This window comes from Nothobranchius furzeri, chromosome 12 (genome assembly GCF_043380555.1).
Source record: "Nothobranchius furzeri strain GRZ-AD chromosome 12, NfurGRZ-RIMD1, whole genome shotgun sequence".
Lineage (NCBI taxonomy): Eukaryota > Metazoa > Chordata > Actinopteri > Cyprinodontiformes > Nothobranchiidae > Nothobranchius > Nothobranchius furzeri.
This window is the reverse complement of record NC_091752.1, coordinates 29,245,880-29,258,358: the sequence shown is the minus strand read 5'-3', so window position 1 is coordinate 29,258,358 and position 12,479 is coordinate 29,245,880. Positions and strand designations below refer to the sequence as shown.

Genomic DNA, 12,479 nt, shown 5'->3' with positions numbered 1-12,479 from the left:
TTTGTTTGACTTTAATGAGGCGTAAACACCATGTTACAACACTAAGCTAATTGCTAAACACATCAGCACTCTGAAAGCTATTTGTGGTACAATTAAGTTAGGGCATATTAAAACATTATCAAACTGTTTACCTGCCACTTTTATGGCTGTTTCTAAGTAAATGTACAATAAAATGCCAGAAATAAAAACATACTTGTTAAAAAGTGATAACTGCTAACTCTAGCATTGTCTGTTTCAGCGCTTCCTGTTTTAAGCCAGAGATAACTTCTTGCAGTACGTTTAATTAAATGATGTCCTTTGTGGATCACCACTTTTGTCGTGATGTGGTGTGGGTGGCGGCGGACCATGTGTGGTGGAGCTGACCAGGAGGCAGGAATGCAGGCACGGATAACATAAAAATGGATTTAATGGCAGGAAACGGCAAGAAACAACAAGACACAACACAACAATGATCCGACGCTGACACATACAAGACGGGAGGTATAAATACACAGGGAAACAATCAGGAACACATGGGCAGGTTAACAAGGGGCAGGTGAGATCAATAAAAACTAATCAGGGGTAGGAGAGAGTAAGAGTAAGAGGGAGGTAGGAACAGATCGTGACAGTACCCACCCCTTAAGGGGCGGATACCAGACGCCCACAAGAACCACATACTCTGAAGACACAGGGACTCAGGAGACTCGTGACGCAGACTCGGGAAACCCTGGAGACTCAGGAAACTCGGGGACACACTGGATACTAGGGAAACTCGGGGAAACACAGGAGACTCGGGAGAAACTTGGACTCTGGGACTCGGGAACTTGGACTCTGGAACTCGGACTTGGGAACTCGGGAACTTGAACTCTGGAACTTGGACTCGGGAACTTGGACACTGGAACTCGGGAACTTGGACACTGGAACTCGGGAACGAAGACACCGGAACTCGGGAACGAAGACACCGGAACTCGGGAACGAAGACACCGGAACTCGGGAACAAAGACACCGGAACTCGGGAACGAAGACACCGGAACTCGGGAACAAAGACACCGGAACTCGGGAACGAAGACACCGGAACTCGGGAATGAAGATACCGGAACTCGGGAACGAAGATACTGGAACTCGGGAACAAAAACACTGGAATTCGGGAACGAAGACACCGGAACTCGGGAATGAAGATATTGGAACTTGGGAACGAAGATACTGGAGCTCGGGAACGAAGATACTGGAACTCGGGAACGAAGATACTGGAACTCTGCAGCAGCAGGCGCAAGACTCTGAAGAGGCTGCAGTGCGAGACTCTGAAGAGGCTGCAGTGCGAGACTCTGAAGAGGCTGCAGTGCGGGGCTCCGAAGAGGCTGCAGCGCGGGGCTCCGAAGAGACTGCAGCACGGGGCTCCGAAGAGGCTGCAGCAGCTCCGTAGAGGCTGCAGCAGCAGGACTCCGTAGAGGCTGCAGCAGCGGGATTCTGTAGACGTAGGTCCCGCAGGCGTGGACCAGGAAGTTGAAGAACTGAAGGCAGCGACGCGAGGAAACCAGGAACGGCGGCAGGTACTCGACAACGGTCAGAGCAGGTGCACATCACGATCTGCTGGGTCGCAGGCAGAGGCTTGGGTGAAGGGAAGCAGAAGAGGAGCGGGGAGACCGGCCCTACCACCCCGGAGAATGTTGGCGTGCATAGGGGGTGGAACTCCATCAAAACTCCAGGATCTGCAGCTTCCGTGGAAAAAACAGGACGGGGCAAAAAACAGGAGAGGAGAATGGGCTCGACCACCCCAAGAACTGGTAGGATGCATCAAACCCCCCTCAATGGATTCGACCACCCCGAAAACAGGTAGGATGTGTCAAGCCCCTTGAGTCGAAATCTCCTTCAGCTAAACAGAGAAAAAGCAAAAAAAAAAAAAAAAAAAAAAAAAAAGTAATCCTCCAGGCAGATGTTTAGAGCTCACCACAAGTCCAGGTTGGTCGGATCATTCTGTTGTGATGTGGTGTGGGTGGCGGCGGACCATGTGTGGTGGAGCTGACCAGGAGGCAGGAATGCAGGCACGGATAACATAAAAATGGATTTAATGGCAGGATACGGCAGGAAACAACAAGACACAACGCAACAATGATCCGACGCTGACATATACAAGACGGGAGGTATAAATACACAGGGAAACAATCAGGAACACATGGGCAGGTTAACAAGGGGCAGGTGAGACCAATAAAAACTAATCAGGGGCAGGAGAGAGTAGGAGTAAGAGGGAGGGAGGAGCAGATCGTGACAACTTTAGGGACATGAAAAAATGTTTGTCTTGGTCCCGATTAGAGAGTTTGTAAACACCGTAGACGGCACAGAATTTGGGCCTTTTGATGCTCAATAAACAGAGTAAATAAGGTTCTGTGGAGCGACGGCTACTTCCTGACCCCCAACTGCATTTGGTGACGTGGAAGCTTAGTCATGTAAAGCTAACCACCGTGTACCACTGTGTACGTGACTCAATGGCAGCACTACATTCACCAGATTTACCCTCTTTGCCCAAAGCACCTTTGAGAAACGCCCATAAATAGAGGTAGAAGAGCAGATTGGTAACCCTTTGTTCTCACTGTTTGCGTATAGCTTAAGAAATAACTTCTAAACTAGAATGTTTGCGCCTTCTAAGTAAGATGCTATGGTCTACAGAGTCAAAGGCTTTAGCCAAGTCAACAAACATGGCCACATACCATTACTTACTGTCAATGGCACATATGATGTCATTTAACACTTAGAGTGTTGCAGAGATATATCCATGGCCAGTTCTGAAGCCAGAATAGGGGTCAGAATACTGCTGGATTCCAGATGGTGAGCTAGCAGTTTGTTGACTTAAGCTGGGTGAACACTGTACAACTCTTTCACCTTTTTGAGCCGATTTTCTCCTCGTGTGAGAAGCTACGAGATCGGGGTGAGTTTTGCACAGAGTGTCGTGTTGTATACAGCTGGTTACGAGAGGTGGTTAACGCCACGTGGACAGCAATCGTAACCTCACACAAATTAACGGCGTGTTTGATATTTTGCTTGTTCCTCGTGAGGGTATCACACTGTTGAAGCGGCGCTGCAACCCAAAAAGTACCAGAATCACTCATGGCGCATACGCAGATGTGCGTAATGTGTCATTTATTTTTATTTAAACACTTTTTTCACACAAAATGACAAGGATTGTCAAGAAAATATGTTTGCCGTGTCAATTTAAACTGATCACAAAACATTTATTTACTTTTTTCTTTCGTCTTCCTCCTCCAACCCCCATAAATCCGTGTGCGTCCTCCTACAACAATCCCAAGGGACAACAGACATCAATAACAACACAATAAAAAGTCAGACATGTTGTGTAAAAACAGCTATTTTTAGCATATTCTTGGTCTGACATGTTGCTACCAGACGTGTGAGGAGTCAGGTCGCATCTGAGAACTGGGTCGTATAGTGTGAGAACATGACTCGTGAGATTTGCTCTGCGAGGATGTCGGACAATTTGAAATGGAGCTGAATCTTACGAGTAAAAAATTTGTAGTTTCCACCTGGCTTAACTTTTCAATGACTTTGGAGAGGCAAGGCACAATAGAGATAGGCCTAACAGCTTAGATCCAATGATGTCCCCTTTTCAAACGTGGAGTAACAGATGCAAATTTCCAGTCCTGCAGAAATGCATCAGTGTGTAGGGACAGATTATGAGTAATAGGTGCTGCAATAACATGCATACTCATGTTGCAGGAATCACAAAATACTTGGGACTTGATAGGATATCACACAGGGTGAAGATGCAGTATAAACATAGTCTATCTTTACTGAAAATGAAATATCAGAAGTACGTAGTTGTTTTTGCTACTGTTCTGTTCAATAAATGTACAATTCACTCATTATATCTGAGAGTATTAATAGGTTACTGTATAATTTAGTTACAGTTTTTTTTATCAAAAGTCTTAACTTAAAATTACAACCTGACTGGAGACTTGAGTGAAAACACTTGAGAATTCTTTATGACTTGCAGATGAATGACTTGAACCCTGTTCTGTCTATCCACAGTTGTGAAGAAAAGATGGGTTTATTATAATGAATTTTGACCTCAGCAGTTGTACACTGCAGTCCAACAAGGACTCAGACATCATTCCACGTGATGTTTGCATTTATTCTGTAAATTAAAGCAAAAAGCTTAATGGAACATGTTCCAGTTAAATATTTTGTGGCACAAGTCTCTCATTAATGTGTTTCACTTATTTCCCCGAACTGAAAAATATAACACTCTGCTGGGACTTAAAAAAAGATAAAAAGAAAGAAGAAAATCTGTTTGCCTTGGATGCAAACGAGCCATCCTCACTAGAGGCTCTGTTCCTAAATTTTAGGCAGTTGGGCCACGTGATCTCACCAGCAGGATGTCCCGCAAAAAGAGTGACCAGTGTGTGTGTGTGTGTGTGTGTGTGTGTTTGGGGGGTGGGGGGGCGGTCTGCAGCTTGAGCGCAACTTTTTCCTGCAGCGTTGGCACAAGAGACGGTAAAAAAAAAGTTCTGAGGAAACACGTCTGCGCGCGATAATAAATCACAGAAAACTAATTTATAGGCAGCATTTGCCTCACTACGGCGTTCCACACATCCAGTCCTCAGTTACTCTACTTTTCTTTTCTTGTAGATTAGATATCTGAAATCTGTTCATCACGTTGGCTCGTGCTGCCGCGCGTGCAGACCCGATGTCTGCGCACCCCGTCGGTGCCTCCGCGCCGCACCCGGACGAGGAGAGCAGGAGCCGCAGCACGAGTCCGGGGGCACAGTAGGCTGTGTCTCGGTCCGGACACAATGCGTGGAGATGCGACACGGAGACGGGATTCTCACGCGATCGAGAATCGACAGAACAACTGCAGGTTTGCTTCATCCTCCACCTGAACGCAGAGAAGCAGCGTGAAGCAACGCGGGTAGAGTAAAAACACGTGTGCGATTTGTGGAGAAAACATGATGCACATGGACAAAATGCATGACTTTTGCTGCACGATTCAGTTTTTAAATGACTATAATTTCACTTTCACCAGCTCTCTCTCTCTCTCTCTCTCTCTCTCTCTCTCTCTCTCTCTCTCTTACTTCTGCGCACTAATTATGAATAATACTAGAAAGTAGCCATGCATTTACTCAGATTCAGTGAATGGTTGAAATAATACTGAACTGGGAGCCCCATCCCCCTCTTAACGGCTGCATGATAATGAAAGCAACCACACACAGACAGAGCACTCACATGGGGGGTCAGCAGCAGTGGCAAACGACCTCCAAAAAAGAAAAAGAAAAAACAATAATCGGAACTAACATATTTGCTCCTGTTTCACAAGAACATCCTATAGGATGACAAGACCATCAGATTAAATCCCACCATCACCCTGAGATGCTCCTGCTCCCCTGGCTTTGAAGAGAGCTATTAATGTCATTTGTAGTGAGATCATAAACAGAGTGATGTGTGTTTCTGCCTGACTAGATTGTCAGATTTGCCTAACGCTTCAGTGACTATTGAATATGTAGAAATGCTCAACTCAACCACTTTAATCTGACAGTTCGGAGGCTGTGGCGAATTAGGCTGAGAGAATTAGGTGGCAGAGACGCCACTGGAAAATGGTGTATTATAATGATTAAGTATCTTGTACGTGAAACATCACTTGCACGTCTGTACATTTGTTTTATTTTAGAATGTAAAAAGTGGAGTTCATTGCCAACCAAATGTACTAGTAAATGTTTTTATGTAAAGTAAAAAAGAAGTTAAAATGTGTTCTAGAGGTTTTCAGGGAAGTAACTTGATATTTATTAGCCCTACCCTTTTTCTTGGAGTGGATTTGAGACACTCCCAGACCATGGGAAAGTCACAAATTCAGCAATTTGATTTGATTATGAAATGCAACATGTTGAGACTTAACTGTGACTTTGTTGAGTTTATTTTGAACGTTTCTTGAATTAACTTAACCAAGTCATGTCAACTGCTTCCACTTAGTTGCTTAAACGTAAAGAGTAATATATATTTACTTTTTACCATAACAGCAATGTAAATTACTCTTTACAGTTAAGCAAATGGGTCTAGTGGAACCAGTTGACAAAACTTGGTCAAGTTAATGCAACGTTTTATTTCTTAGAGTTTCCCAGCCTTGTTTTTACAAACAGCTGATGTCACAAGAAGCACCGAAAACATGACAAAATCTCAATTCAATAACAAACCTCAGAGTTTGGCTGTTTTTGAAGGCACTCGGCTGACTTGGTGTTAAAACGAGGGCTAAGTTGAAATAAAACAGTCACATTCTTCATTGATTCAGTAATTTGCTTTCGTCTAACGCTACTTCTACACATGTGAAGCCTTTTCTCCTTGCCTTGTGTGAGTCTCATCATAAACACAGATCATGCTTAAACAGTTATAGTTGAAGTTTTGGATGATTGCAGCTTTTCCTGTTTCACTATTACCACATAAAACAATCAGATTTAGGTCTGACACTTCCTTTAAAAGGCTTTTTATGCACAATAAACTTCATAATAAGTCAGTGAAATACAATTTGTATTCTTCCTTGCAGGATAAAGCTCCAGTTTTAGTCAACAAGCTATAACCAAGTGAAAAACCAGCCTGTAGAGCTCCAACTACAACGCCAAAACCTAAAAAATGAAGATCAAATATGGAATAATCTTCATCTGCATTATAGCCGTGCTCCTCATTGAAAAAGAAAGTAGTATCCTCTCGAGGTAAGAGAACGAAAAATTGTATGCAACCTAATTTTCTACTTTTTTTTTTCTAAAACTATCTCCCTTTTCCTTTTCATTTTCATTTTCCGTAAAGTTCCATAAAATTAAAGTGTTTAGTTTCATGCTTTCACCTTCAGGTTATTATGTTTTGCCAAAGTGGATGCCTGCATGATTGCAAATGAATCAGAAATGTAACAAATGTGCATTATCAGTTTTCCTGAAGTGTGCCACTGCTGATAACAGATACACTGTAAAAGCCAATGTCAAAATGTTCCAGATATTTTTTCCTCAGGGCCAGATTGTCTGCCAACATCATGACAACATTTTTTATCTGTGAAGATAGGTATCTATCATGAGTAAGCCTGTGTGTGCAAACTTCTGGTAAACATACCTGATCTGTGACAAATCTAGCTCGACGTTTGTTGCCAGTACCATTTGACCTTTATGTAGGCTAATATCCACTACAGAATCATACTTTATATTTAAATTTGCCTACAGACGCATTCAATGCTTCTCTCTAGTTGGTGGGTTAAAAATAGAAACAGAGAAGGTTGAATACAAACTTTTTTTTGTGATGATTGGTTATCAGGAAGTGACTTTTTGTCAGTAATCGGCTGCTAGTAGAAGTTTAATACTAATGGTTGACATTTTTTCTGCATCTGCAACCCTGTGCTAGATTTACAGTGTAAAATATAAAACCTATAAAGGTTTGTTTACAGTTTCACGGTAATCCTTCATCAACTCTGCTTCTTTAGGTTGTGTGATACACTGATGAGGAAGCAACGTCCACAGCAGACCCCTCAAGATGAAAGCATTACAACACAAAAAGGCTCATTGACGTTCCTCCAAGTGCTGCTCTCTAAACTATCTTATCCAAAATGGAATTACACAAATTCATCAGAGGAGCCAGAAAAAGAAGACCAGAAGGATTTAGAGACCAGAGGACATAAGCATGTGCTACTCATGGCCAGCACAAGGACAGGCTCCTCCTTTGTGGGGGAGCTTTTTAACCAGCATGGGGAGGGCATGTTCTATTTGTTTGAGCCTCTATGGCACGTTGAACGTATGCTGGCCTCAACAGCAGAGACAACCAATGGGACAGACGTGCCAGGAATCTTCCGGGATGTACTTCATGCCCTCTTCTTGTGTGATTTCTCTTCCCTTGAGAATTTCATTCTGCCTCCACCAAAGGACCACGTCACCCCCGATCTTTTTCGTAGAGAGTCTAGTTTATCCCTCTGTGAAGAGTCTGTCTGTAGTCCTGTGGACAAAGACGTTTTTCAGAGGTATATCTTTTTCTTCTTTCTTCTAGCTGTTATTGAAAGAGTTCTTGATGATATCTGGAAAAGAAAAAAGTTCACCAGTTTCTAAATTTTGAGGTGTGGAACACTTTGAATCAATTTTTAAGCTTATCTCTGATTAAAAATGGTCACTCTGAGTTTTTCATGAAGGCTGAACATGAAAACAGTCTCCTACATCTATCTGCTTCATTAGCTTCTAGAAAATAGACTTAACATTCATGAACTCATCCATTTTTACTCACGACGGGGAAGGCTGTTGTTATTTTATCGTCCAGAAAACAGCAGAGAATGTCTCAGCTAGTACAAGCTAACCATTAGCATTAGCAACTCCAACACTTGACAAAGGCTCCTCCAGGCTTGTTTTACAGTGGGATGTGAAAGTTTGGGCAGCCTTGTTAATCTTCATGATTTTCCTGTGCAGGGGCGGGGTTAGGCCCGGCTACTTGGGCTCAAGCCCCGAATGTTTTATGAAAAGCCCCGGATCTAAAACGTGGAAGTAACATGCAGTACCAAAGTCCAACAGAGAGGGAGCAGCTGGCAGTAGTTTGTATACAGCCTGCCTGAGCCTCCACCACTGAAGAAGAAGCCCTTCAGCAGCCGGCACCTTCTGCAATGCCTGGCTTCTTCTACACTCTGCCTGAAACGCATGTGTGAAGATGGACATAAGGACGTTTTTTAGACAAATAGTACCGCAACATAACCCCAGCTTTGATGAGACTGGTGCTGACTCAGGTTTGTGAGTCTTATTTGAAAATATTTGTTGTGCTGCTGGTTTGCCTAAGTTAGCTTACTATCAGGTAAAGTTGATGGAGAAAGAAAGGGAATATTTACTATCATCTCACACTAAACACCAACAGGAACAATACTCTGCCCTGAATATGCTTAATATGTAGCTTTAGATAAAAAATTATGTGGTACAAGACAAATATATATGATGTTGACCAGTGCGTGTTACGTGTGTGTGTGTGTGTGTGTGTGTGTGTGTGTGTGTGTGTGTGTGTGTGTGTGTGTGCGCGCGCGCGCGCGAGCATGTGTGCGTGTGCTAAGCCCCAGATCTTCTTCAGTCCTAAATCCGCCCCTGTTCCTGTGTAAATCGTTGGTTGTTACAATAAAACATTTCAGTTGAATATAAAATAGGAGACACACACATTGATATTTGAGAAGTAAATCAAAGTTCATAGGATTTACAGAAAGTGTGTGATAATTAGGCAGGTTTATAACTTTGGGCACTGTTGTCATTTTATTGATTCCAAACACTTTAGAACTAATTATTGAAACTTAAAATCGGTTTGGTAAACTTGGTGACCCTTGACCTCCATACACAGGTGGATCCAGTGATGAGAAGGAGTATTTAAAGTGGTTAATTGTAAGTTTCCTTCCTCTCTGAATATTCTCTGACGAGTAGCAACATGGAGTTCTCAAGACAACTTTCACATGACCTGAAAACAAAGAAGGATACAGTCTCAGCAGGTACAAGTCTGCGACACCACAGCTGAGCTTCAGACGGCAGAATTTGGAGTCTTATTTCCTGAATCCTGATATCTGGAAATCTTGTCCCAGATTAGATAACAGCAACGCTACTCTACCACTCTACCACTCTACCTCTGCCGTGAACTGAAGTTGCTAATGCTAACAGTTAGCTTAAATTAGACGAGATATCCACTGCAGATTACTGGCCATTAAAAAAACAACAGCCTTCCCCATCATGAGTCAAGATTGGCGAGTCCATGAATGCTAATTCAAAGTGTGATGTAGATTTGTGAGGATTTTCAAATTCCAACATTTCACCGTCTATTTTCTATCAGAAGCTAATGCAGGAGATAGAAGTAAGAGACCATTCTCATGTTCAGCCTGCATGAAAAACTTAGAGTGACTGATTATAATCAGAAAAAACTTTTTAAAAATGTAAAAAAAATAAACCCACATCTTTAAAATTCACAAGTAACTAAAGTCATAACTTTTTAAATTTTTATTTATTTTATTTTTTGCGTTTTAGGTATCGATGCAAGACTCGTCGCTGTGGGCCGCTGAACTTGACTCTGGCAGCTCAGTCCTGCCTCTCTAAAAAGCACCATGCCATCAAGTCTGTTCGTGTGCGACTCCTGGAAACGCTTCAGCCATTGTTAGAGGATCCTCGCCTTGATGTCAGAGTCATCCAGCTGGTCCGAGATCCTCGAGCCATCCTAGCATCGCGCATGGCGGCTTTCTCGTCACAGTACCATATGTGGAAAAACTGGGCGCAGGATGGCCAGGTACCTGAAGACGATGAAGAGGTGATGAGGCTCAAAGGAAGCTGTAATCAAGTCAGGAGCTCTGTAGAGATGGGACTGAGCCAGCCTGCCTGGCTACGGGGACGCTACATGTTAGTGCGTTATGAAGATATTGCTCTGGACCCCATGCAGAAGGCGGAGGAGATGTACAAGTTTGCAGAAATACCATTTAGTTCCCAAGCTCGAGAGTGGATCCTGAAGAACACACACGCTACAGAGGAAGCCAGTAGCTACTTCTCCACTCAGAAGAACTCTTCAGAACAAGCAGAGAAGTGGAGATTCAGTATTCCCTTTACTTTGGCTCAGGTGGTACAGAAAGTGTGTGGACCAACCATGCAGTTGTTTGGATACAAATTTGTGAATGATGAAAAGACATTGATCAATAAATCTTTTAGCTTGCGTGAAGATAAACAATTTAATTAATCAGAAGGTGGAAATGGCATTCAACAAATCAAAGGAGCCAAAAACCAAACTTATTCGTTGGTATGGTCACAATAACGTTCATTCTCACCAGTTATGTGTTTAATTTTACCAAATGCCAAACGGTACAAAGAAAATGAAATTATCTGTTTGCTGTTTTTACATTTTTAAAGGTGTGGAACACTGAAAAATATTTTTTTAAATCTTATTTCTTATTTTAATTCATGCAGGTTGAACATGAAAATAGTCTCCTACACCTATCTCCTGCAATTACTTCTGATATAAAATAGACTGTGAAACTCTAAGATTTGAAAAGCCTGACAGATCCACCTCACACTTTCAATTAACATTCATGGACTCACGCATCTGAACACACAACAGGGGAGGCTGTATTTGCTTTAGTGTTTAGAAAACAGCAGACAATGTCCCAACTAGTTGAAGCTAACCGTTAGTATTATGGGCCATTCCCATCTGTACCGGGTCGGCCCGGGCCGGGTAGCGTAGGTTGTTTACATATCTGGGTGGCCTGGTATTTTTCCGGGCCAACCAAGGCTCATTCTCAGCCCTCTTCTCGAGCGGGTCTGCTTCAGGCCGACCAGGGCCAACACACCCACTGCTGACAGCAAATTCACACCTTCCATTAGAGCAAGCCTCTGATTGGTGGGTAGAATCAGCCCACATGTACTTAAGACAAGGATGTGTGGAATCAACCAGGCCAGGCTGGGGCCAACTGGGGCTACCCGGCCCGGGCCGACCCGGTACAAATGGGAATGGCCCATTAGCGACTTCACCAGAACTCCTTCAGGCATGTGCCAGTGTGCACCAGGGCTGCTGTGGCTGCAATGTAGCTAATCACCACCAGGGTGTGAATGTGTGTGGAAATGGGTGAATGCCTGATTTTTTTGTAAAGCACCTTGGGGGGGGGGGGGGGGGGGGGGATTGTCCAGGACTCTAGTAGTCGCTATGTCAACTACAAGCCAGTTACCATTTCAATGGTGGAGATGAAACATCCACCTTGCAATTCATAGGTAGAGTCGCATTGCTCTTATCCAATCAGATGTAAGATCTCCAAAAATCAGGAAATAAGACTCCAAAATCTGCCGTCTGAAGCTCAGCTGTGATGTGGCTCACTTCTGGTTCCTGGTAATGGTGCACCAGTGCCCCCCCCCCCCCCCCACACACACACACACACACCCTGAGTACGACTTAGAAGGCATTCCTGCCTACCAGAGATCCTCTTGCTTAAACAAGTGTCCCACACCTTTAAACCATTTATGACTAAACTTAATATTTAATTGAGGGGGTAATTTGGGAAAACTGCAGATGGATACCAACATGAGTAAGTTGTTAAGTTAACATTTGTAATTTTAGGCACAGTTGAAAACTGACATGATTTCTCCTGATGTCCTTTGTTTTTGACTCAGTCTCTAACTTAGGTACAGTGAGTGTGGAATGTGTATTCATGGGGAACAAGTATTATGTTCACAACGGGATGGTGTGTAACAAAAAATAAGAGCTTACATTCTTTCTAAGCTTTTTAATGTTAATCCTGAGCTTATACCTAAACTTTAAGGATGGAAACACAGAGTAGCATTCATCATTTCATATGAAACGAGGATTCAGTAAATATGAAACATTCCTTATGTCAGATGTGTCCATTACATTTCTAGTGTTAGCTACCATAGCAACACTTTTTCATTTCTTTTCTACCTCTAAAGTAAACAAAGTTTATATTCAATTTATTTTACAACAAATTCAGCTTTTTCTCAAAGATCCAGCTGCTGATGCCACCAAACAGC

General features: G+C 43.0%; 1 protein-coding gene across 2 annotated transcripts; it reads left to right on the top strand.

Annotated features, from left to right (window-relative positions):
* The first annotated feature begins 4,439 nt into the window (after positions 1-4,439).
* chst3a (carbohydrate (chondroitin 6) sulfotransferase 3a) lies at positions 4,440-11,615 on the top strand. Of its 2 annotated transcripts, none has more exons than XM_054750285.2 (4): positions 4,440-4,849; positions 6,524-6,689; positions 7,445-7,975; positions 9,987-11,615. In XM_054750285.2, the coding sequence occupies exons 2-4, from the start codon at positions 6,610-6,612 to the stop codon at positions 10,681-10,683; spliced, it is 1,308 nt and encodes a 435-aa protein (XP_054606260.2). In that variant the 5' UTR covers positions 4,440-4,849; positions 6,524-6,609; the 3' UTR covers positions 10,684-11,615. The 2 variants fall into 2 exon arrangements, with proteins under 2 accessions (XP_054606260.2, XP_054606259.2); XM_054750284.2 differs by having other exon boundaries at positions 4,440-4,900.
* Positions 11,616-12,479: the final 864 nt, after the last annotated feature.